The 24,920-nt window shown below is 44.0% G+C and overlaps 2 protein-coding genes across 2 annotated transcripts; both read right to left on the bottom strand.

Annotated features, from left to right (window-relative positions):
- Window positions 1-1,054: 1,054 nt before the first annotated feature.
- On the bottom strand, window positions 1,055-17,745 carry GDPD1 (glycerophosphodiester phosphodiesterase domain containing 1). The gene is made up of 10 exons (XM_064677997.1): window positions 17,395-17,745; window positions 13,136-13,178; window positions 9,579-9,714; window positions 8,862-8,907; window positions 8,200-8,318; window positions 6,804-6,893; window positions 5,999-6,132; window positions 5,769-5,828; window positions 4,951-5,002; window positions 1,055-4,412 (listed from the first exon to the last, which is right to left on the bottom strand). The coding sequence occupies exons 1-10, from the start codon at window positions 17,528-17,530 to the stop codon at window positions 4,290-4,292; spliced, it is 939 nt and encodes a 312-aa protein (XP_064534067.1). The 5' UTR covers window positions 17,531-17,745; the 3' UTR covers window positions 1,055-4,289.
- Window positions 17,746-19,477: 1,732 nt separating this feature from the next.
- On the bottom strand, window positions 19,478-24,740 carry SMG8 (SMG8 nonsense mediated mRNA decay factor). Its single transcript, XM_064677988.1, has 4 exons — window positions 22,673-24,740; window positions 21,706-21,851; window positions 20,460-21,335; window positions 19,478-19,915 (listed from the first exon to the last, which is right to left on the bottom strand). Exons 1-4 carry the CDS (start codon window positions 24,657-24,659, stop codon window positions 19,718-19,720), a joined length of 3,207 nt encoding a protein of 1,068 aa, XP_064534058.1. The 5' UTR covers window positions 24,660-24,740; the 3' UTR covers window positions 19,478-19,717.
- Between the last annotated feature and the right edge of the window lie 180 nt (window positions 24,741-24,920).

Here is a 24,920-nt window from a genome sequence, read left to right as displayed (position 1 = left end):
GGATTCTGAAAATCTCCTGAATCATCTGTTTGCTTTATGACAGGTTACTCAACCTGAAGCGACTGCAGGCAAACACTTTCCATCTTCAAAAACTGTAACTACTCGTTAATGCTTCCCAATTCCATCTTCTGGTTTATTAACCACTTAGAATATGTAATAAAAAAATAAAATACCATCCAGAGCAACCTGGGGAACCCTCTCATCACCCTGCCCAAATCCTTTAAAAGTTACTGAACACCATTGCATACAAACCTCCACTTCACCTAACAGGAACCCCTCAAGGCTTTACAACTACACTTGACCTTAAAACCTAATCTTTAATGTTATTTAATGAAAATCCAGTAGGAAAGCTGGAAATTTATCTCCAGGACTAGAGGGAATGTTAACCTGCTCATCATCAGACAGGACAACATAGTGTACAGAAAATTCTGCAAGTGGAATTCCTGTTAATACAAACTCAAAACAGCTCCTTTGCTGTCCCCAAATCAAGCTGTCGACTCCCAGAGGCTGTTTATACTCAATAATCCATTGATTTTTCATTGATCATCCCCAATCTTACCATAAATCTCCTAGAAAAGGGAGCAGGTGGAAGACATTGTGGGGGAGACAGAAAAAGTGTCCTTCGGACATCACAGAAAGGAATAATTTAAAGGGTAATTTAAAGGCCACAGTAAAACAATTTAAAGTGTAAATTATCAGCTCTTCACTGTTTCAGAGACAAAATAGATGAATATGATTATTAATCAAGTGAAAAAAGCAGGCACAGCCCCTTTGCAGTGAAGGCTCTCATTTCAACCTGCAGTTCCTCAGCATTTTCACTCCCCCATTCAATTCAGGTGTGATTTACATAATAAATAGGATGTGACATCATCCACAGCTGGGAACTGCTACACTCTGTAATTAAACTAATGAGTCTGATGTCTAGAACCAGGCTGCACAAGGTGATTTTGTCAGTGCTTTCAAAACCTGACCTGTAATGTTACAAATGTGCACCAAACCCAGGCCATTCATCAGCAAACTGGGTAAACACCAAACAGCACATTTAACACAGGACCACCATCAAAAGCTCAACGTTTACTACACTGCAAATATAAAGTCACCATCACAGAAATGAGGCTCTTAGGCAAAGAAGTCACAATTAGTGTTTAAGTTTTAGATCTTTTATGAGCAAAGACGTTTCCATGTGTCACATTTCAAAAGCGTCGATCTTACTTTACACAGAAAGAGAAAACCCTTCCTGGCTTTGGAGCTACAGAGGCTTCCTGCAAATTAAAAGTGCATGAAATACACACATCATCCTTCATACATCAAATATTCTGCAGCAGGGTTGAGAACACAGTAAGTGTTAAAACAATACTTAAGAGTTAAAAGTACCTGAAAAGAATCTCCCCTCGAAGAGAGAGATCAACTGAACATCCTCCTGGACAGTTGTGCAAGTTCCCAACAAAAGCTTTTCTGCACCAGTGGGTTAAAAAAAAAAAAAACAAAAAAAAAAAATCACACAGCGAGTTCTGGAATATTTAAAACAATTATTTGATACAGCAAACATTCAACAGTTGCCTCAAACCCATGTTGTTTTGTCACAGACAGTTATCATGGCCTGAGCCCTGTGCTCAGATCATCCATGAACCATCATCTGTCTCAAGAGACCAAAGTTTAGTCTTGTGCTAAAGCCCAAACAGGTGAATGGATAAATTCAGCAGCTTTTCCAGCACTGAATCCCTTCCCTCCCATGTAACTTGCCTCACTTGAATTCCAGATATTGAGCAGTAGATTTATCCAAGGTCATGTATAAACAGCACAGTCAAGAGCTACAGCAGATGTGGGAACATTGGTTGGGTCTAATGGCTGAAAAATGTGTTGAGCATCTTTGAAGGCAGAAATTTCCAACACTGCTGCTAGAGAGGAAAAATACTAAAATTAAAAAACTACATCTGTGTTTTGCCATTCAATAAAGAATAATGCAAAATAGTTTATTTAGTCAGTGATGGGGGGAACTTGAGAGACAAACCAAGTCATCACGTGTCCCTTGAGAGATTAAAAATGGTATTTTAAAACTTAGTTCTTCCTAGCCTAAAAAAAAAAAAAGGTTTTGATGTGTAAGTGCTATTTGGTAGCAACCTCTAAAACCAGAATTATCTTTAATTGAGGTGCATGTGTTGGAAATTCAATAGCAATAAAACTGAGCTTAAGGAAACCACACTGCATAAAAACTGCCTGGGGCTCCAAACTGGTATTAACCCAGATTAAGACAGAAAGGTGGAATTTTTAATTTACTTACTGAGCTGCATATGGAGCCTATTCTATAACTATTCTGTGACTTCTAGAAAGGAGGCAGAGCTATGACTTGACTCATTGTTAGAACTTATCTGACCAGACAGAACTGATCTGAAAGGGAAACAAAAAAGCTTAGTACACAAAAAATAATTTCATCCTTTTTCCCCCTGAACAGTTTAAGAAGATACTTTTTCCTCTCTTCCATTCAATAAGCAACAAGGGTGATTAAATCAGGAGGAAATGGAATCTGCAGTCACCTTAACCAGGCAGACATTGAAAAGGACACCATTAACTCATTTGCCACCATCAGTAAAATCACTTCAATCCCAAATTCAGTAGTTTCTTCCATTTCATCCAACAGAAATATCCCTCAGAAAGGAGCTGTAATGCAGAAACAAAGCACTGTCCATGCAGATGGATTTGGCTTTCCAGCAGCCTCCTCACAGACATCTGACACAGCAAAGATGCTCCAGGATGACAAATCTGGGAGGGTTCTTGCCCTGCCATATCTGAGCTACCAAGGGAAAAATGACTTTCCAAGTCCTCCTAGCAGTGAGTGTACCTTGCAATGAACACACTCCTGCATCTGGCCACTGTGTTTATTATTGAAATCCATCATTTTCATGTGAAGGGAACAGACACTGCTGGAATAAAAACTAGTGTTTAGTGATAGTCTCTGCTGATGAGATGACTGAGCTTTATACATGGCATTGGTACAGTTAAGCCACAGGAATTAAACTCCTTCTGCCCCCTCAAGCACTGACATGGGCACACCAAAGCACAGGGGCACTGCAGGCTCAAATCTGCCTGGCACATGGATACCACCTGCTCCCGAGGACAGGGCAGCATGTGAGGGTGTTCCAGAAACACCCTCCTGCCTGATCCCATTCCACAATCCCTGGGGTTTCCTGGCTTTTGCCAGGGAAGTTATTTCCATGTCCATGCATGTGAACTTTATGGCTATTGAGTGGACTTCTGTGGAGAGCAAAGATTAAAATTTACACACATACCAGACTGACACTTTCTCCCTTTATAGATAAAAACCTGCTTTGGGTGAATTCATCTGATAGGAACTCCTGACCAAACTTAAGTCTTCTTTGGTCCCTCACCCTAAAAACAATTTCCTGTTCATCAAAATGTGCAAAAGACTTGCAGGACATTGTGTTCCTTTGTGAAAAGGCTGTTTCAAAGTGAGTGTAATCTTGGGTGAGTGCAATCTGCCTTTCTGGAAAGCCACACACTGCCATGCCAAGGTCAGCTCAGACCAGGGGCAAACCTGGAGCCTTGAGCTGGAACTCAGTGTCAAACCTAGATCCTGGCTCAAATACTGTATTTGGACCTTGACCAACAAGTCACAGTATTACCACCACATCACAAAGGGTCTAAAACCAGCTGCAACTCAAACCCAGCATTCCAGCCAGGGAGAATAACAGAGTAAATCCATCCTGACTGAGTTCATTTTGGCTAAAAAGTGACCACTTTTACTGACTGCACTTAAACCACCCGGCCACACACAGGGTCTGCTTTGCTATTTCTCCTGTGCCTGTTTGTTTTTTTTTTTTCTTTTGCTCTACAAGTTACCTGAACACTAAAAGCAACACAAGAAATGCAAACACACAGGTTACACTTCCAGAAATTCTCCAGTTTCTGCTCACTAGGATACAACTGGAATAACTGACGTGTCTTGACACCTGCGTAGGAACACTTGTGACAGGTAAAACAATGCTCATTATCTCCAGGTACCCAACTCTCTTCCTAGTCATCACAATTTGTGAAGTGTGCCATTGCTAAATGAGCTCTATTTACAGATGTAAACTATGTGGTTACAGTTGTAAAATAAATAGACAACCTTTACATTAGGTAGTGACTTGACAACAAGGTAAACAGATCATCCAATTACATCTTTCCAGCAAAATGATCTGTGGATGCTGCCCCCAATTTTTTTTTTTTTTTAATGAAGAAAATCCTTGGCTCACAATCTATTCTGCAAGAACTTCCTCAGTTTTCTTCTTTTATGCTGGATAATTATGTAAAAACTCCTTCAGTTTTGTGGGATAGTCTGTCATCACTCCAGTTGCTCCAAGGTCAAATGCTCTCTTGTATTCTTGTTCTTCATTCAGTACCCAAATGTACACCTAAGATGGGATAGAAGAACAAATTATTACAGGAAATACTAAGTTGTTTTTTTTTTTTAAAGGTGACTTTTGACCTCAGTTGTTTCATGTGAGACAGATGATGCCACATACATTTAAAATGATAAATTATTCCCTTATGATGCCAAAGACCTGCACACAAACATGCCCTTCCAAGAGAGACATTTTTTAGTGGTGGCTCCAATTCCATTTCACCAAGACTTTAGGTCTTTCTAAAAGTCAAATAATATTCTGTGAAAACTCCACAACAGGTATATAAACAGATTTTTAGGCTTCAATTTGAAATGGGGGAAAAAAAAAAACAACAAACCAACCAAACTTAGAAGGATTTAAATTAAAAAGCCTTTTTCCAAGCATACCAATCTTTCTTTGCAACCACAGAACTGCAAACACAACAGGAACTAAAAAGCCATTTATCATCCCAGCAAGAGAACAGAACATGTTGGGGAGAACAGGAACCCCCAATTAATCAGTTCTCACTGGGTTAAAAGCACATTTCTTTAGCTTTGCCCCACTGTACCTGAATGCCCCGAGCTGTGAGGTGGTCAAACAGTGCTTTCCTCATTAGCAACCTGTGGAAAAGAGAGAGAACTTCAAACACACATCAAATTTCCAATGTCTGTTGGTGCTCTGTAAATATTTCCACAAGAAAGCGAACAGAAAGCTCATTACAGAAAAACTTCCTGTTCAGGCAGCTCCAGCCTGGTTAATGCTGACACCCAGAAATCTGCATTAGCTCTGGTTATTTTATCAACCTGCTGGAGCTCAGATCCAGCAGACAAATCCTTCACCCCTGGTACCACATGTGATGAATCAACCCTCTTGCTTTTGGAAGAGATTTTATCCTTCCCACCAAAAGCCATGAAAAATTCCAGTGGCCACTTGAGAAATTAAACTCACACATGTCAGAGGCAGAAGCAAGAGCCAGGAGACACTCCCTGCAGCCTCAGAGCCCGTGACTAAGATCCCTCTGAAGCACTGATATCCTTAAAATGCAAAGTGTTCCTTGTAAGGCAACCCTGACAACGTTATGGAGCAGTCACATCCATGAAATCTGCATTTAATTGCATGTTAATCAGCTGAACACACTTCAAACCAGAAGTTAAATAGGCTCGACTGGAATAATGCCCACTGTTACTGCACTGCTCCAGAGTATGAAAAATAAAAGCATACAGGACACCTGTATAAGATTTGAATATGATTTATCCTGACAAAAAGCTGGAAAAACCTTTAAAAATATAACACACAGTTACAGCAACACCTAGGCTTAGTTGCTTAAATCAACTGTTAATATAAAGGCAAACTACAAATAAAAATTTAATCAGATGAAAATCTTACGTGTCAGCCAACCAGATAATGAATTTCTGGCTTCTTGACATCTTCTGTGGTTCTTTCAGCCTGTTGAGGAAGAAGAAATAAAATTATCAGAGCTCAGATTAAAATATGATTTGAGATGTTCCTGCAAGAGGAACAGGCAGAATTAATCTTGCCCTTGCTCCAATTAGAGCAGTAATTTCACTGACTGAGACAGTGACTTGGAATTGGGTTCCACTGGGACTGGGACTCACTTGAGGATGATGGAAGGCATTGGAATTTCAAAGAATTCCTCCCTGAAGGGAATGAAGGGCAGCAGGCCAGTGTAGAAGAGGCCAAGGAGCAGGAGGACACGCTGGGCACAGAAGATGGTGGCAATGTCAGAGTTCTGCAGGAACCAGGAAAGAAAGATTCTCAGTTATCTTGGTAGATTGTCCAGGCTGCTGCAAATAAATTTACTTATCAATGCATGTTTAATATTTTAGGCTTCAATTTGAAATGGGAAAAAAAAAACAAACCTAGAGGGATTTAAATTATAAAGTGTTTTTCAAAGCATACAAATCTTTCTTTGCAACCACAGAACTGCAAATACAACAGCTCAGGAACTAAAAAGCCATTTATGATCCCAGCAAGACAACAGAACATCATCAGTGCATGGTTAAAATTTTAATTAGTTGCACCTAAAGATTCAGCTGCCAACTCTTTATCTATGAAACTCTATACATATTCCTGCCACCAAACTTGGATTTCTCTTTCTGGCAACTTGAAATCCCCTGGAATAAGCACAATTTTAAATTCCTCAGCACAAGAAGGAATAGAATTACATCTGCACAACAGATTATACTGATGCAACTCTGTCAACTGGTGGCCACGTGCATTATTTTCATGAAAAGAAACAGACAACAAGCAATCCTTAGAAAAACTGCCTTTTATCAGATGAATGAGGTGCAAAACAGGCTCTAAGGATGCCTGGCATAAACCTGTAATGCCCTTTATTACATAAAACAAGAATAAAACATGATTAAGGCAAGCCCAAAGCTCAGCTGGGCTCATCCTCACCTCCTTGAAGCACTTGGCCACGATCTCATAGTTGACGTTGCCCCAGACCGTGAGGTGCTCCCGCTTGTACTGAGTGACCAGCTCGGAAACCTGCGGCACAGAGAGCACAACTGCACAGGGGGCATGGAAAGTAGGGGCCCAGAGGCAAATGAGTGTCAGAGAATTTATAAAAATGTAATTTATACCCATATATAGATAAAATATATTTATATCCACATATAGATAAAATATATTTATATCCACATATAGATAAAATATATTTATATCCACATATAGATAAAATATATTTATATCCACATATAGATAAAATATATTTATAACCATATAGTGATAAAATATATTTATATCCATATATAGATAAAAATATAATTTCTATCCATATAGAGATAAAATATATTTATATCCATATATAGAAAAATATATTTATATTCATATAGAGATAAAAATATAATTAATATCCATGTATAGATAAAATAAATCTATATCCATATATAGATAAAATGTATCTATATCCATATATAGATAAAATATATTTATATCCATATAGAGATAAAATATATTTATATCCATATAGAGATAAAATATATTTATATCCATATATAGATAAAATATTTATATCCATATAGAGATAAAATAAATCTATACCCATATATAGATAAAAATATAATTTATATCCATTTATAGATAAAATAAATCTGTATCCATATATACATAAAATATATCTATATCCATATATAGAAAAAATATAATTTATAACCATATATAGATAAAAATATAATTTATATCCATATAGAGATAAAATAAATCTATATCCATATATAGATAAAATATATTTATATCCATATAGAGATAAAATATATTTATATCCATATAGAGATAAAATATATTTTTACCCATATATCGATAAAATATATTTATATCCATATAGAGATAAAATATATTTATATCCATATAGAGATAAAATATATTTATATCCATATAGAGATAAAAATATAATTTATATCCATATAGAGATAAAATATATTTATATCCATATATTTATAAATAATTATATCCATATATTTATAAAAATAGAAATCTGCTCTGCTTGCTATGTTTCAACCATGCAAATCATGACAAGAAAGAGAGCTCTGGTCTCTCTCCCACCTTAGGATGGTTGTGATTCTTTGGTTGGAAGTAAACAGGAGTTCAGGAGAACAGAAAAGAAAACCATCAATACCTACAAAAACCCCTCAAGAATTTAAAAAATAAAGAGCATCTGCTGCCACCAACTCCAAGAAACTCTTCTTTTGGAATGTCAGCATCCCCAGAGGTTGGACTCAGTGATCCCAGAGCTCTTTCCCAGCCCAGCTGAGCCTGTGGTTGTGTTTCATTCCCTCTCAGGTTTTTCAGGTACCTTTTTGATCAGCACATTGTTGTTCATCTTGATGTCAATGTTGACAGGGGTTGTTGGGAATGCCTCAAACACCTCCTCCAGGAGGGGGATCCGGTTGTCCTCCCCCTCACACTGACACTCTGGGGAAACAACAGCCTTGTCACTGCTCAGGCCACTTTTAATAAAAGCTGAGATGTCACAGCACTCCTTACATTAAAACTTTAAAAAGTATGAAGTTCCTGGGGTTATCACATTTTTAAACAACAAAAAAATGACTTTATTCAACTGAAATTATGACAAGCTCATAATGAAAATGCCCTGAGCACATTGCATATTTAGGTTTTAACTTCATGAAATTCAGACGTTATTTAGCAACAGTAGGAGTGGAGGCAATGCTAAAATCCTGAAATAGCCAACACAGCCTCAGTTACCACACACCAAATGCAACCAGATTAATATGAAAAAAACACCAAATGAGAACAAAATTTCCTTCTGAGCTTAAAGTCTTACCTCCAGTAACTACTGTGCTGGTTTCTAAAGCTGGGATTGTACTTTAGTTTTAAAACCTACCAAGATGCTGATAGAAGAAAAAAACACTTTTATACTACAAAATAGGAAACTGTGCCATACTATAAAATGGAAAATTAGTTACTGTAAATTGAACCAGCAAGAGATAAACTCACCTTTCTGAAATGTGACATCCAACTTGCAGAGATACCGTGGAAGTTCCTTAAAAATAAAGGGAAATGGAACAGTAATTCAAATGCAGGGATGTAACCATGACCTTCTCCAAAAAGACCAAAAAAACCCTATAATTCATAAGCCATTTATCTCTAAAGGCAAAAATAATACTTTTTTTAGTATCTTCTCACCAAAGAAGTGATTTAGTAGCAGCACATTCGGTATTACTTGAATTATTTACCTTCTTAGATTTGTGTTACCTGCAGCTGAATAAGGCAAAACATTTCCAGATGCCTTCCTGAAAATTCTGAGAATTCCACTTAGATATCAGATGGAAAGTTCTGTAAGACAGAACTTTTACAAATGGGATCCATCTACCAGTTTTCCCAGTAAAACTCTGGTCACACCAGGAGCAGCTTGTTGAGTTACCTCGCTCTGCCATCAGAACAGGCCCAGCTCCAGGGAGCCTTTCATCCCACCAGAGGGGCTCATCCCCCTCTGGAATGGGCCAGGTTTGAGCCTCTGACTGCACAGGCAGTTTGGTGAACTTTGAGTTGGTTTTGGTAAGACAAGGTGAATCCTGTCCTTTGGTTTTGGGGACCAGACACACACACAAACACACACACACACACACACACACAGAGAGCCCTCCTGCCCACCCCTGCCTCTCTACAAACTCATTTTTAAGCATCTCCCACCACGTTTTCTGCTCAACTCACAGAGTATTTGAGGTCAGAGATGTTGACATCCACTCCTGTGGATCTCTTCAGGTTCTCATCATGGGACACAACCACTTGCTCATCCTTAGTCAGGTGACAATCCAGCTCCAGCATGTCTGTTCCTAAGTTCACAGCACTGCAAGAAAACACAGGTGTGCTCTGTCCACGTCCACATCCAACATGTCATTCCATAAACTGATCCCACTGGAAGCACTTCAGATGCTTTAGGATGCAATGGATCCTCACAAGCTTGCTGCAAACAACTCTGCTGCAGTGGGAAGCTGATGCAGGAATAAATAATAAATAATGAATCAAAGATGGGATTTGACCACGGGAGCTTTGGCTCCATCTTCCATAGGAATCAGCCTGTGGAAGCTGTGGATTGCAGCCTCAGGATTGAGAAACCTACTCCTAAAGTATTCTTTCAGAATTTGGAGTGTGATGTTCATCAGTGGCAGCACATTTACCACTGGAGGAAGTGAGCTGTTGTTTAAGAAAGTAATCAAATTTGTGGTAACAGAAATAACAAATGACAGGGATGTGAAAGCATTTTTTTTTTTTTTTTTAAACTTGATTTCTGTCCATTCCTGATTAATGTATCAGGAAATTAGCTGTAGGCCTTTCAGGCTCTTGGTTTTTTTGGGTAGCAAAACAACCTTAAAAAATTATAATTTTAAAGAAAAAGTTTTAATTTAAATTTAAAGAGAAATGAACCACTAAAACATCCGGTCATATTTTTAAATAAAAACAGCTATTCCTGTTCCAATCCACTGCTTTGAGAAGTTCTAATCCAATCCCAAATCCACTCCACAGTAGCTTGGCTCACAGGAGGAGTAAAGCAAGCAGGGTAGTGGCAATAACACTGAAGAAAAATAAGCACAAGAAAGCTCACACTAGAACAGAAAAACTAAGCTTTACTGCAATGAGAAGGGAATGGCTCATTTAATTAGAAAAGATCCTCAGGAGGTGCCATTCCAGCAGACAGATAAAAGTCTGAACACTTCCTTCCAAACCCTGGGCTGTCCTTTTTATCCACCCATGGGCAAACCTGCAGCCCCTCTGAGCTGTGCCCACGTGGGACCCAAAGCTCTGTGACCTCAGTGACAGCCTTTTCCTTATGGGATTTATTGTCTCACAGGCCTTAAACATTCACAAATGCAATAAAAACCAACCAACCAAACAAAAAAAAAAATCAGAACATACCCCCTTAAGTGTTTAACACAATTTCTGGTCCAGCTGGGATAACGATCAAGAGGAAGGTTGTCAAATTAAAACCAATTTGTGAATTGTTTTCCAGTGCTGCTAATTAAGAATCAGGAGAGGAACAAAATCCTGTTACATATGGAAGAGTCACAGGCTGTTCTGGGGGATTTTTTTTTTTTTTCCTCCTGAGGAAAAGCATCTCCAAATCTGCTGCAGGAGATATGCCAAACTGGGAGAAGATGTTCCCATCTAGTACCACATATTATCATTTAACCAGCAAAATTTATTAGAAATATTAGGGCTTGAGAAAGGCAGGGCTGGTGGGAAAGAGGAGAACAACAACTTTCCTTGTTAACAAATCTGGGGATTTGCCAGGCCCTCGCTGCTAAATCAGCTTCCTGAAGTGCTGAGCTTTTCCAGCTGGAAATCAGTTTGTTCTGCAGCTCTGTAATAACATGTCAAATCCACACTGCTCCAGAGAAGGCTCCACGTTCAGAACCTCATGTGGAGTCAGATCCAGCTGCTCCAGGACTCCAGTTGTGAAGGAGGCTCACATTTGCAAATTAGGATGAGAGTGCTCTTGCTTGAAATTAGTTATTTTAAAATCTAAAACCAGCACAGACTCATTTAAATGCAGTATAACATGATTACAGTCCCCCCCTCCCCCCCAAAAATAAAAAAATCTATCAGGCATTTTATCATGCAAAACCATAAATACAGTGTCTCTGGTACAAGAAGCTTTTATTTGATTTCCAGGATATTTGTAAACTAAGCTAATATAGAACTGGAAATTGCCAATGAGGCCTCCTCCCCCCATACACTTTGTTTCTAGACTACTAAAATAATGCCTTCATTATCATGCAACGGTATTAGATAATCTCTAATCACTGCTAAAGTGCAAATAGCATAAATAAAGCTCTTGTCAGTACTTAGATGACTGTCATTAAGGCAAAACCAAGGGCTGCAGACACACATTCTCTTCTGGGTTCAGCTACAGCAATAGCCAAAGATTCCTGCTTGTCCAAACCTGCAGGAGCAGCTCCTGCAGCCACACCCTGTCTGTATTCATGGAAAATCCGATGGATTATAAATTCATCAGGTCCCACCAGCCCTCTGAGCCAATCAGGATAACTTTCCACCATCCAGATCAGTGATTTTCTACCCCATTCCTTTTACTTGTGGAGATGGGAATGAGCAGATGGGAAGGACAAAGGTTTTGCCCCTTCACAGAGGGAGCCAGAATTTCTACTGCCTAACACAAGGTAATTGCTCTGACTGCTTGTCTGGCTCTGTTACTCAACTGAACCTTGCTATTGGCACCTGTGATGAGTTCAAAAACTGGACCTCAAAGCATTTGTTACACTACAGCTATAAAATAATTACAGTGATCAGAAGAGAGTCAGATAAAAGCCTGTATTATCACACAGACTCCTAGCACAATCCTTGCTCCAAGCACTACAGCTTATTTCTGGGAATGAAATAAAAGTAATTCAAGTGTAACTTCCCTTGCAAGAGCCCTTCATGTAAAGAACCAGTGTGATATTAAATGAAAATTAAGAAATGGTTAAAAAAAAAGAAGAAGCACTTCCCAGAAAGGCTGGTAGCAGGCTTGAAGAAAGGCAGGCCAGCAGGAAAAAAAGAAAACCACACAAAACTATGCTGGGCTTCCATGGAGATAGAAAAATAGTGCAGCACTTTCTTTTCTTTGGTTGGGAGAGCTGGCACTCCTCAGGCTGCAGGGAAACAGCAAACTGATGAGGCCACTTAGCACAAAGCAAATTATAAAACCCCAAAGACAACAAAGAGAAGCCCACATAATTTTGTCCCTTCTCATTAGCAGCTGGAGTTTGAGATATGCTCCTTTTTCAAATGCCTTTGAGAACCTTATTAGAATTCACTGCTTAAATGCTGGAGGCTTAAAAGGCTTTCTGGTACCAACCCCATTTTAAACCCCTGGGTAAGAGGCTTTCACACGTTGCGTGACTGAAGTGTATGCAGGGGAAAAAACATGACATTTTGAGCTTTATAATGATAAATAAACTAACAGGAGTAATCACCATTAAACACAGAAGCAGCATTGTTTCCTGTTTTATGAGCTAGCACAGGAGATCAGGCCCCAGGGGTTCTATTTCCATTTGTTCTTGTGTATAGATCCTAATTTGTGGTATCCCAGCTCCTCCTGGTTTAAATGGATATTTGGCAATCCACAGGAGTCATCCAGAGGAGAGATGGCTCTCAGAAATAGGACACTGCACCCCAAAGAGCTGATGGAAGTCCCACCTTCCTTGATTGCTTCACTCACTAAAGACACTGAGAACACCTAATTCAGGATTATAGCTTCCTTTTGTACTCACTGGTGAAAGGCTGCCATTGTGTTCTCCAGGTTCTCTCCAGCACCTACAGAAATAACAGAAATAAAACATGTATAAAATCCTTTTCCTCCCCTCCACCCCACTGAAAATAAATTTTAAAAACAAATGGATTTTAAACATGTATATATTTTAAGGCAATATTTGGAGGAATGAGTATGAAGCTCGAGTCAGAAACCCCCGTTGCCACCAACCTGCTGGAGAGACAGGACCTTGTCAAGGTAAAACAATTAAAAACAGAAAGAAAAAAAAAGATAACTTAGTTTGGATTTGTGTGACACTTTGAAAATACAAAACAAAGTGCTTGTTTTACCAGAGGTTCTTCCTCAAAGCCACTGTATTTGGCTGGGACAATGTGCTCCACAAAAAGTCTATTTGAGAGCTGATAGGAGGAGTAACAAGAGGAAAAAAACTACAAAAAAAGCACCCAAGCCACTCTAAAGCTGATACTCCCTTAATGTATAACCCAGCTGATGCTCAAAGAGGTGGCAACCTCTTTTTTTTCAGTGCAAGGATATTCCCCAAACAGCACAAATCTGTCAATGAAGGTTTCTGCTGCTGGCAAAGGGAGATTCCCACAGGAGGAATCTGAAACACATCAGCTGTTAATAAATGAAAGGACAGACAAATAAAGTTCTCTCTCAGGCAGGAGTAAACTCTGCAAACCCTGAGCCATCATTCTCTGCCTAGAAATCCTTATCAATCAGCCTGATTAGGGACTGGAAAAGGTTGTGCCTTCTCCCTTCCTCAGAAAATTGGCAGTATCATAGACTGAAAACCAAAACCTCCGGAGGATGCACGTGCTGATGAGGATATCTATGCAAATTTTAACTGCTCTTTGACAGTAATGAATGACAGACTTTGTAAACAGCAATTACAAAAGCTCCAATTAAGGCCTTGCCTATTAACAAGACCCCACCAGGACATCCTTACCCAAGCCTGTGTTCAGTTACTCAATGAAAGCAACGCACAACCAGCAATTTAAAAATTGTTGTTCTCAGGTGAGCTCCCATTGGGAGGTTTATGAAATGAAAGATTTTAACTCAGAACATAAAGGCAAAATCTGCAGGGTTTAACATAAGACAATATGGTAAATCCACAACAGCTTCTGTGGTTAGACATTCACCAATATTTTGTGCAATTTGATTGCAGAATTAGGAATTGTTCTGGGATAGAGAAGAACATAAAAACCTCATGGTATCCATGTGCTGATTGCCCCAAAGATGGGAAAGCCCTGCTGGATGCTTAGTTACCAATTAACTGCAATAATAATAGAGGTGTTTAGATAACTTATCAACTGTGGTAATACAGCCCCTACATCCTGAATTCTACGAGAGGGAGGGAAAAAACCCGAGTCAGTCTTCAGTTTGTGAACAAAAGAATAATATCCTAACATTCCTGGGCAGAAGTTTTCCAAAAATAAAACCTGAAGTGACTGATGCAACAAGTCACATGTGAGGGAGGTAGGTCTGGTGACTCAAAGGCCTGACTTGGGTCACTGAGGGGAAATGAGGAACAAAGTTGAGACATCAGCTGGAACAGGAATTCTAGATCAGCAAAGTGGCTTTCACAAACCACACCCAGCAGGAGGAACTCCACAACCCAGGGATCTGATGGACTAAATCACCTTCTATCCTGGGCTCACCAAAGGGCTTCTGACACTTCCTCAGTTGCACCTCCAGATCCCCGTGCAGTCACATTCCCAGTGAGGAACCGACCTTCCCCAGCAGCCCGTGAGCCAGAATGGGAACAGCCACTGGCACATTCCCACTCTGAAAGCACCACCATGGCCAAAGAGGGAGTCAGCACTCTGCACTGGCTCAAGGAGATGACTCTCAGAGGTTTTTGGGGTTTTCCCCCACAGGAGCCAGCAGGTCAAGGGAGGTGATTGTTCCCCTCTGCTCACACACCTGGAGGGATGTGTCCAGTTCTGGGCTCCAAAGTGCAAGGCACCCATGGATCTACTGGAAAAAAATCCAGAGAAGGGCTGTGAGAATTAAGGGATGATTCTTTTGTACAATGAGAGGCTGAAGGGGGTGGAATTGTTTTGCTCTGTTTGGAAAACAGAGGCCAGGAAGGATCCTCTGATGTCTAAATACCGGATGGGAGGGAGTAAAGACAACTGAGCCAAACTCCTCTTGGTGGTGCCCAGGGAAAGGACAAGAGGAATGGGAACAACTTAAAATACAGGAATTCCAGTTTATAAACATAAGAAAACTCCCCTTTTTATTGCAAGGGTGATCAAACTCTGGAAGAGGTTGCCCAGAGAGGTTGTGGAGCCTCCACCCCTGGATGTACTCAAATCCTAACTGGACCAGGTCCTGGTCCACCTGCTCTGGTCAGACAAGATCATCTCCAGAGGTCCCTTCCAACCTCAACCATTCTGTGTAAAAATCACAATCCTACCCTGCCTCAAAGACCCTTCAACCCAGGGCTGCTGGCACTGACAGAGGACTCCAACACAGAATATCAAGATTTAATTATCGTTCTCAGAAATGACCGATTTTAAAATGATGCAGAAGTAAAGAAATAATTGAGGGACGATTCCACTGATGAGCTAGGAAATAAGAAAACACTTGCACAAAGAAGTGAGTGAAATCAAACCCCTCAGACTTAAAATACTTCACGTGCAAGGTTTCATCTCAGAGAGGAAAAAGCCGAACAAGTTGAGTGTTATCTTGATCTCCCAAGTTAATTGGAGTAATGCAATGGGAAACCTGACACTGCTTCTAAAGCTACAGCATGACTAGAGCCTGAGGAGAACTTAAGTCCCACAGGAATTTATATTACAGGGTAAACACCCCAGAGAGTAAAGAGCAGGTGATCTTCAGCCTGGGCCAAGAGCTGCTGAGATGTTCAGGGCTGTGCTCCTGCCTCGGGTGGATTTCAAAGGATACATGTGGACACAGAACAGCCCACAGACCGTGGACTTTGCCTCTGAGTGCCTAAGGAATAATCCCCCCTTAAGTAAGGCTTTCCTGTTGTTCTAATGGAGCTTAGAGCAAGTGGCCCAAACAGTTGCATTGGAGGCTTAGGGCTGTGTATCTTAACTAAGGGCCTTGCAAGGAAGTGAGAAGAGAGGATTAAGGAGATCATTCCAAGTCCCCACAAAGTCGCCTGCAAGTTTTTTACCGCTTGCAAATCACACAAACAGGTAACACTTGAAATTAAGAACTTTGTTGCTTGAAGGAAAGCACATACCTACCAAGAAACAAACAGCCCCTCTATGTATGTATTCCACACCAAAAGGTGCATTTTATGCTGTATTTGAAGACTATAAAGAAACTTAAACTGCTGTATAAACAAAAGGAAATAAATGCCAGTAATAAAAACTATAAAGATCAACTCTAGTTTTTGGATTGTAATGATTCCAGGCAGAGCATTAGTTAAGGACCATTGTCTAGAACTGTGATCAACCCCTGCATAAACTGGCTCAGGATATGGTACTGAAAACTGTTTAAACTCAGCCTACCTCCCACAGAACATAAAAAAAAAAAAATTACTAGAAAACTGACTATTTCCAGAGATTGAATGAGGCAGCAGAGAAAAGCACAGAACTGATTTTCGCAGAACAGGAAAACAAAACTCGCCGTATTTTTTTTTTTCCTCCCAGTGCTTCGGAAAAGGTGGAAGAAACTTTAAAAACCCGACTTAGCTATTGTAGACAGAAGCAGCGAGCCAACCCTCAAGGCCTTGGCACAAGGAGGGGACAAGACTCTCAACCTGGATCGGTTTTACCAGGGCACTGAAACAGTCACTGCCTGCAACGCCAAGGGGGGCAAGAACAGAGTCACAGCAAATCGTGTTTCTCCTGAAAAGCAGAGAGCAAAGCAAACAGGAGGTCGGAGGAAAGAAAATTGATCTTTTGCACCTCATCCAAGGCACAGCCAGAGGTGTCTCTCGTTAGGGAGAGAAAGAGCAGAATACAGACTCGTTAGAATTAAAAATATACACGTTCGAGAAGGGAACAAAGCGAAACAAAGCTGATTTCGGCCGGCGCCGTTTGACTTCGGAGGTTAATTCGGCGCTGAGACGAAGCGCTGGTCAGCAGGTGGCACCTAAAATTAGGCTGCGGGAGGAAGGTTTAAAGGGAGCCCCGCTGCGAGCCACGGGCACAGGGGCCGGGGAGGGAGAGAGCAGCATCCCGGGAATGTGGGGAGCACCGCCCGGGGGCCGCGGAGCCCTGAGGAGCGGCGCAGGGCTGGAAGGGTTCCCTCCCCTCGCCCTCCATCCCCCTCACTCACCGCCGCGGTGCGAGATGTGCCGGCAGCGAAAGCGCTGCCGCTTGGGCCGGTGGAGCAGCCCCGGGCACTTGAGGAGGAGCGCGGAGGTGAGGACGTATCCGCCCAGCGTGGAGAGCACGTAGAGCGTGGCCGACATCCTGCGGCTCCGGTCGGTTGCCCCCGTCCGTGTCCCGGTCGCCGCCCGGCGCCGCTGCGGGACCCGCAGGCTCTGAGGGAGCGGGAGCCGCTGAGGGAGCGGAGCCTCTGCGCCCGCGCAGCGGGGACAGCGGAGAGCGCAGGCGCGGTGCGCGCCGGGCCGTGAGGCGGGAGCGCTCCCCTCAGCCGCCGGCGGCTCTTATCAGAAACCACTTCGCCAAGCGCCGCGGGCAATTCTTGTTTAAATTAGATTAACGCGCTTTAATTTCCCCGTCTCGCCGTCCCCGGCGGTGCCCTCCCGCTGGGCAGGTGGAGGGATGTGTTTTTTCCACGCCCAGCGCCCGGATCGTCGCTGTCAAAAAAACCCCCACTTGGCAAATGGTGTGGGCAGTTCTCAGTTACACGCTTCGATTTCCCACCTCGCCGCCGCTGCTCCCTCCTCGCAGGCGGAGGGATGTGATTTCCCCACCCAGCCCCTCAGAGATGTATTCCAAACAGGAGGGGTGCATTTTCCCCACTCAGCCCCTCAGAGATCGTAGAACGGTTTATGTGGGAAGGGATCTCTGAACATCATCTAGTCCAACCCCTAATGTATTCCCAACGGGAGGGATGCATTTCCCACGCCCAGCCCCTCAAGGATGTTTTATTCCAAACAGGAGGGATGTGTTTTTCCCCACCCCAGTCTCTCAGAGATGTCATATTCCAGGCAGGAGGGGTGCGCTTTCCCCACCCAGCCCCTCAGAAATCACGGAATCATAGAACGGTTTGGGTTGGAAGGAACCTTCACAGATCATCCAGCCCAACCCCTAATGTATTCTGAACGGGAGGGATGGGTTTTCCCAACCCAGCCCCTCAGAGTTGTCCTATTCAGAATGTGAAGGATACGATTCCCTCACCCAGCCCCTCAGAGATCATGGAATCATAGAATGGTTTGGGCAGGAAGGGATCTCTAAACATCATCTAGTTCAGCCCCTAATGTCACAGTCCTAACGGGAGGGATGCATTTCCCACACCCAGCCCCTCAAATATGTCATATTCTGAGTGGGAGGGATGCATTTTCTCCACCCAACCCCTCAGAGATGCCATATTCCAAACGAAGGGATGCATTTCCCACACCCAGCCCCTCAGAGATGTCATCTTCCAAGCAGAAACCAGGTCTCGAATCCGGTCATGCAGTATAATTATTGTACTATAGCAAACTGGCAAATTAAATTTTGTGCACATGCTAATTAGAAACAAATATTCTAGAAATTAAATTAGGTCTCAGCACACAGGCGCTGTCGCTAGTACATTTTACCTCGGCAAAAGTTACAAGCTGATTTACTGTGGCTAATTTTTTGGCACCAACAGCCACAGTGACGTTCACAGGATTTAAGTTACCCTTCAATACATCATGTAGTGTTCTACAATTAACCAAACTTCCTCAGTTTGAGGTTCAAACTGGACCAAACCCATCCTTTTAGCAACCAAAAGTCTGTTTAATCACTACAAGTCAGGCTATAGAGACGATTAAGCTGCAGTTTTTTATAGAGAACCAGCTTATTTACCTCTGCATTTTCCAAAAATTTACAAGCAGGTTCAGTTTCCAAAGAGATCTGTTAATCCAAAATATGAAATTAAGTTGGCCTTTTAACAAAATCTAATTGATGAATACAAATAGTGCAAGATATTTCAACTTGATATAGGTAAGTGGTTTCTGGCTGTTAGTACACATCAGAACTGCAGTACCTTTTTTTAAAGACAAATTATTTCTCCCATTATCACATTAAAAGCATCTATTGCCTGCATACAAATAGCTTGTTTAGAAGAAGAGAAAAATTCTGCTCATCATTGACTCAATATGACACAGGAAGCTCTTGATTTCAGGCAATGCTAATTTTTAAACATCCCTAAGTATTTAGGATGGGGAAAAGCACTATCATCAAAACATCTAGTAATACAGGATCAGTACTTTATGAAAACCAGCATTTATTTTTTACATATGAAAACTTAATAAATGGAAAATTTACACGTCTCAGATTCCTTTTTCTGCTTTGCTATCAGACTTTATTTTCAGTCTGTGTTCCAGTGAGATACAGTGGGGCTTCACACGATCGCAGTGACACCTCTCGGGCAACACGAACCAAAATCCAGGAATTGGATTGAAGATGGGTCTTCTTAACCTAAACCAAATCTACCAGGACAACTCTTACTGTGTAACTGCTTTCAGTATTCCCCGGAGAACTTTGTAGCTCATTAACTGTTGGCTTTCTTTGGGAGGAAAGCAGGGTCCACGTTCCGTCACGTAGGCGTAAGGAAACCTGAGCACCCACAGTCCATCAGAGGGAAGGGTAATTTCCTGCTTCTCAGGGTAAAATATAGGACAGGGTGGTGGCCCTGGCTGAACCTAAAATCAAAAGGAAACGTGAGTAGGTAATCAAACATCATTACTACCTTAAACAGTAAAAAAGTGCAAGTGGAGTTTTTCTCCATGTTTTAAATACGCATTTGAAAACAGTGAGAAAATCTCCAGTTAAAAAAAACCCCAACACTTTTTCACCTCCCGAATTCAAACTGTCACTAATAATAATTAATTTCAGCCATGAGTCACTGCTTTTTCTCCATGACATTTAAAATGATAAATTCATCCTTACACAGCCATTACTCACTTGTTATCTTCTTTTTTTAAAAAAAGCCATCGTTACAGTAGGGAATGCCAACAACTCATCTTTGATAAAACACTTCTTTAAACTTACTTCATGCAAAATATAAAGCTGGCATAAGCCAGATAATTTTGGTCTTTACTGCCTTAGAGAACTTGGCTGAAGTTGGTTTGAGTTGGAGTTTCTTGACACCGTTTCCCTGCCACCCTCACGCCTTCCAGTCCTGCATCAATGCTGCCACAGCCTCCCCTGCCTCTGCTGTTCCCAGATTCCCTCTTCCCTCCTTACCTGAGGCGTTAACGTGATCTGCAGCGGAGCATCAGGAACCACCACAAAGAGCCTCATGAACTGGGCGTAGTGTGGTTTGAGGCCTCGCCCCTGGGTGGAGGACAGGATGTACAGGGGCATGTCGGAATTGAGGGCTTTGATGGCAGATTCCTTTGGCCCCCCTCCCATCACCTTCATGACTTTATCGGGCCCCGAACACATGAACCTCCTCCCGCGGGCGTCTTCGTACTCAAACCCCACGAAAGCTCGGGCGATGTCGTCTCTCCGCCTCCCTCTTCCCATCACGACCGCGCTCCTTTTTCCAGGAACAGCCTTGTTGGGTGCAGGCCAGGAATTGGTATCCAAGTCTCCTTCATCTTCGGTTCTCGTCCTGATGACGATGTCCCAAGGCATCAAATAGTTTGTTCCCGGGATAAAGCCTTGTTGATCTAAGCCAGTGTGGAAGTTATAAGCCTTAGCAGGCCCCAGCTTAACCAGTGACCAGCTGGAGAACTTGGGCAGGAGGCCTTTGGGGCAGTTGGAATGGAGCATCCCGGGGAGGTACTCGACAGTGGACGCCTGGCGATCCACCAGGCTCGGCCTCTTCTCACTTTTGGAGTCCCCGCTCTGGCCGTGACTCTCTGCATTGTCCCCTCCACCCTGGGCATCGGGGGGGTAAGTGCCCAGGCTGCCCGTGGACTGGCCCAGGCTGAGGGCTAAGCTCAGGCCTGTGCTCTCTCCCTGAGTCTGAGGTTCCTTCTCTTTAAGTTTCTCAATCTCGCCCTCTGGAGGGGCAGGCGAGGACTCATCCCGAGCAGGCGCCGGATCAGGTGTGCTCGGCTGAAATATGGGAAAGTTGATGTGCTCCAGTTTCCCACAGCACTTTTCTTCCAGTAGCTACGAGAAAGAAAATGTGGTTAACATTTTCTCACCCCTGAAATCAGGGAGCTCAAAGCCACAACATTCAGCAGCTACAAATAAGATTCAAGAGGTTTGAGCTATGTGAGAACCAAAACAGTGACCCACAGCCCTGATTATTTAAAATCCACATGAACCAACACACTCAAAGTGTAAATAGGTGTGCAAACAGGTGCTCCTGTGAGTGTGCACTGGTGAGGACTGGAACTGCCCACTCTGCTCAGACAATTTCTGCTCCCAGAAACATCTTCCCCAAGCAACAAGGTGAAAAGGTTAAGAGGAAACTCGTGGTCTCTTCAGAATACAGACTCTGCTGATGAAACAAAAGCAACAACAGACCTACAGTTACCTGGTAAAAGTCATAATTAGCTGCTTTGATATCAAAGGGGTCCTCCCGAGGAGCTTGTTTCCTTCCACAGTTGCAGGCCCCAGTGGAGCGAGCCCGGCTGTTGTGGTACAGGATGGGAGGATTTCTGTCTGCTTCTGGCTTTTCCCCTAAAAGCAAAAAATCAATCAAACCCTGGGTAAATTGCTCACCATTTCTAGAGATTAATTCCCTTCACCCTCTGCTTCCTCCTTGTTAATACACACACACAAAATGATTTGCCAGCAGTTTGTCAAGCAATTCCTCCCTTTCCCCCTTTTAACACAAAGTTCCAGTGGAGGTTATACCACTGAACTGAATCTTGTTTTTACAACTTCTTCCTAAAAGGCTCAAAGTTCTTCTGCCTGCAATAAACACATATCAGACAGTTTGACTCCTTGATTGCCATCAACCAAGTTATTTAAAACAAAGGGAGGCACTTATTGCTTCCTAGAGAAAGTTTGTTCTCTTACACACCTCTTATTAGAAGGACTTCAGTGTGATGCTTCTAATTAGCAAGACAAAAATCACAGTGACCACTAAAATTAGAGTTACTAAAACTAGAGTGACCACTAATTTAGAGTTGCTAAAATTAGTTACTACTAAAATCAAAGTTACCACTGACAGTGGACTGTATGGCTCCCAAATGTCATTAATTTCCTAATGTTTGGCTCCCAAGCATTATTCAACATAAGGGAAACCTACACAACAGCTCTGCTATAATCCCACTGTACAAAGATGATCACGGAATCACTGAGGTTGGAAAAGACCTCTGAGATCACCGAGTCCAACCTTTGTCCCACCACCACCTTGCAACTAGTCCAGAGCACTCAGTGCCACATGCAAGCTACAAACTTTCACCTTCCTTAACGTGCCAGAGTCGGTGTTTCAGCCTTTTTAAAGCAGATACAGAACTAAACCACGAAACCCAACCACAAGTGAGCATCTCTACCTGCTTTTGGGAGCAGATGGAACTTGTGCACGCAGTGCTGGTCCGTCAGGCTCCGCTCCTCGCAGAGCTGGTGCCCGTTGCTCCAGAACTTGTAGCAGTCCTCGTTGAGCTGCATGGCGTACTTGTGGAAGGCCGGGCCCCGGGCGTGCTGGCTGTACACCCGCAGAGCCTGGGCCAGCTGGTTCTTGTGCACCGTCATGGTGTAATTGTGGGGCAGGTTGGACTGGTAGGCGCTGTGGGCCATGGGCAGAGCCTTCTGGCAACGGTTTTCTGAGAACTTGGTGTCTATGTCTAAATAGCCTTCCAAGACTTTGATGCTGCTCATGATCTTGGAGCTCAGCTCCCCAGAGGTGGGGTCGTCGTCTTTGCCCTCGATGGTCACCTCGTACAGTTTCAAAGCTGCAGCGACCCACTTCTGGTAGGTCGGGAGCTCAAAGTGGGAGGGCTGCGGGTTCCTCCCCACGCTGTCATCGAAGCCCTTCTTGCTGAGCACCAGCTCCACGTGCTGCCACAAGAACTCCTTGAGGGTGCAGTCCACGAGCTGCCCAGAGGAGCTGGAGCTGGAGCTGCTGCTCTCTGCGTGGAAGGAGAGCTGCTGCCGGCCGTGCCGCATCATCTGGTACCTCCTGGGCCCCGACAGCGTGGGAGTCAGCAGCGAGTCCGTCTCCCTCATGGTGCAGTTGCTCCTGAGCTGGTCGAGAAGCATGGCCACCGGGTCATCTCCATCCTGGGGCCCCCCAGCCACGATGTACACAAAAGCCTGGTTGGCAGGCACGGTGAACAGGCAGTTGATGCTCTGGTTGGTGAGCACCCTGCTCTTGCGGAAGATGCGGTAGATCTGATCCTCCAGAGCGTGCTGCAGCCTCCTCTTGGGGGAGTGCTTCTTGGGGGGTGGCTTTTCCAGGTGACTGCAGGGGTCCTGGCCCCTGCTGGGGAGGGGATCCACCTTCAGAGCCCCGTTGAGCTGGAAGAGGAAGAGGAGGCGCGGAGGGCACGGCCTGCAGTTGAGCTTCCACTCCTTGCCCACCGGGCAGTCCTTGATGGCAGCCTTGAGGGAGGGCAGCACCTTCTGCCGCAGCCCGTCCAGCGCCCTGAACACGCGGTCGTAGGTGATGTCGAAGGAGCAGGTGGGATGCACCAGCAGCAGGATGTGGCACACGGAGAACAGGTAGAGGAGGCTCAGGCAGTGCAGCTTCTCCTGGTGCTTCCAGAACTCGTGGGCCTCGGCGTGGGGCAGCGGGGCCGGGCCTCCCGAGGGGTGTCCGGGCCCAGCCTCCCTGTTCTCGGCCGCGGTGAGGTCCCCGCAGGCGCGGAGCAGCTGGGGCGTGTCGCAGATGGAGGTGAGCACCAGGTACAGCACGCGGCTCTCCTGGCTGTAGTACGCCTGCAGCTGGTTGTAGTCCTTGCTCGCCGGGTCACCCTCGGACCCCGCCGCGCCGTCCGCCGGCTCGGGATCCTCCTCGGGGAACAGCGGGAAGACCTGCCGGTCGCACACGGTGCTCACCAGGGCCTCCTTCTCGGAGCAGAGCTGCAGCGCCGTCTTGCCGAAGATGCCCACCACGCACACCTCCTCCTCGCCGCCCGCCGCGCCGCCCGCCTCGGCCGCCAGCAGCAGGTCCCGCAGGCTCATGGGCCCCACGGCCGAGCCCATGGCCCCGGGGGCACCGCCCGGCAGCGGCATCCCCCGGATCCAGCCCTGCTCCCGCCCGGAAGCGGCGGAGCCCCGGCCCCGCTCCCGGCCCCGCGCATGGGCGGCCCCGCCCCGGGGCTGCGGTTCGGGGAGGGAACGGCGGAGAACGGGGTGGAGACAGCGGGAGAGGGGGACACGGAGGGTTGGACAGCACAGCGTCCACCCTGGACAGCTCTGGTCCCCAGCGAGCGCGGGGCGGGATGCGGGGGGCGCTCCCCCAGACCGGGATGCAGGGACGGCGGGACTCGCATCCCATCGCCAGCCCGTGTCCTGACCTGGGTCACAGCACAGGCACATCTCTCCACCCCCCCAGCTCTTAAACTTGACTTTGAAGGAGTCTTTGAGTTACTTTGCCTTTAATCAGTTCAGCCTTTAACAGTGATCTGACCCCAGCCAGAAGCAATACACAGTGCAATTGCCTTGTATATTTGTAGCCACAGAACCCAGCTGGTTGTTAACTCCTGCAGCTTTTCCATTTAATAATATTAGTGCATTAAACTGTTGCTTTTCTTTGAAGCTGTACAGTTACCGTATAGTTAGTTTTTGTTTAAAAAAATA

Source organism: Pseudopipra pipra, chromosome 21 (genome assembly GCF_036250125.1).
Source record: "Pseudopipra pipra isolate bDixPip1 chromosome 21, bDixPip1.hap1, whole genome shotgun sequence".
NCBI lineage: Eukaryota > Metazoa > Chordata > Aves > Passeriformes > Pipridae > Pseudopipra > Pseudopipra pipra.
The sequence above is the reverse complement of the archived record's forward strand: the minus strand, read 5'-3'. Positions and strand labels throughout refer to the sequence as shown.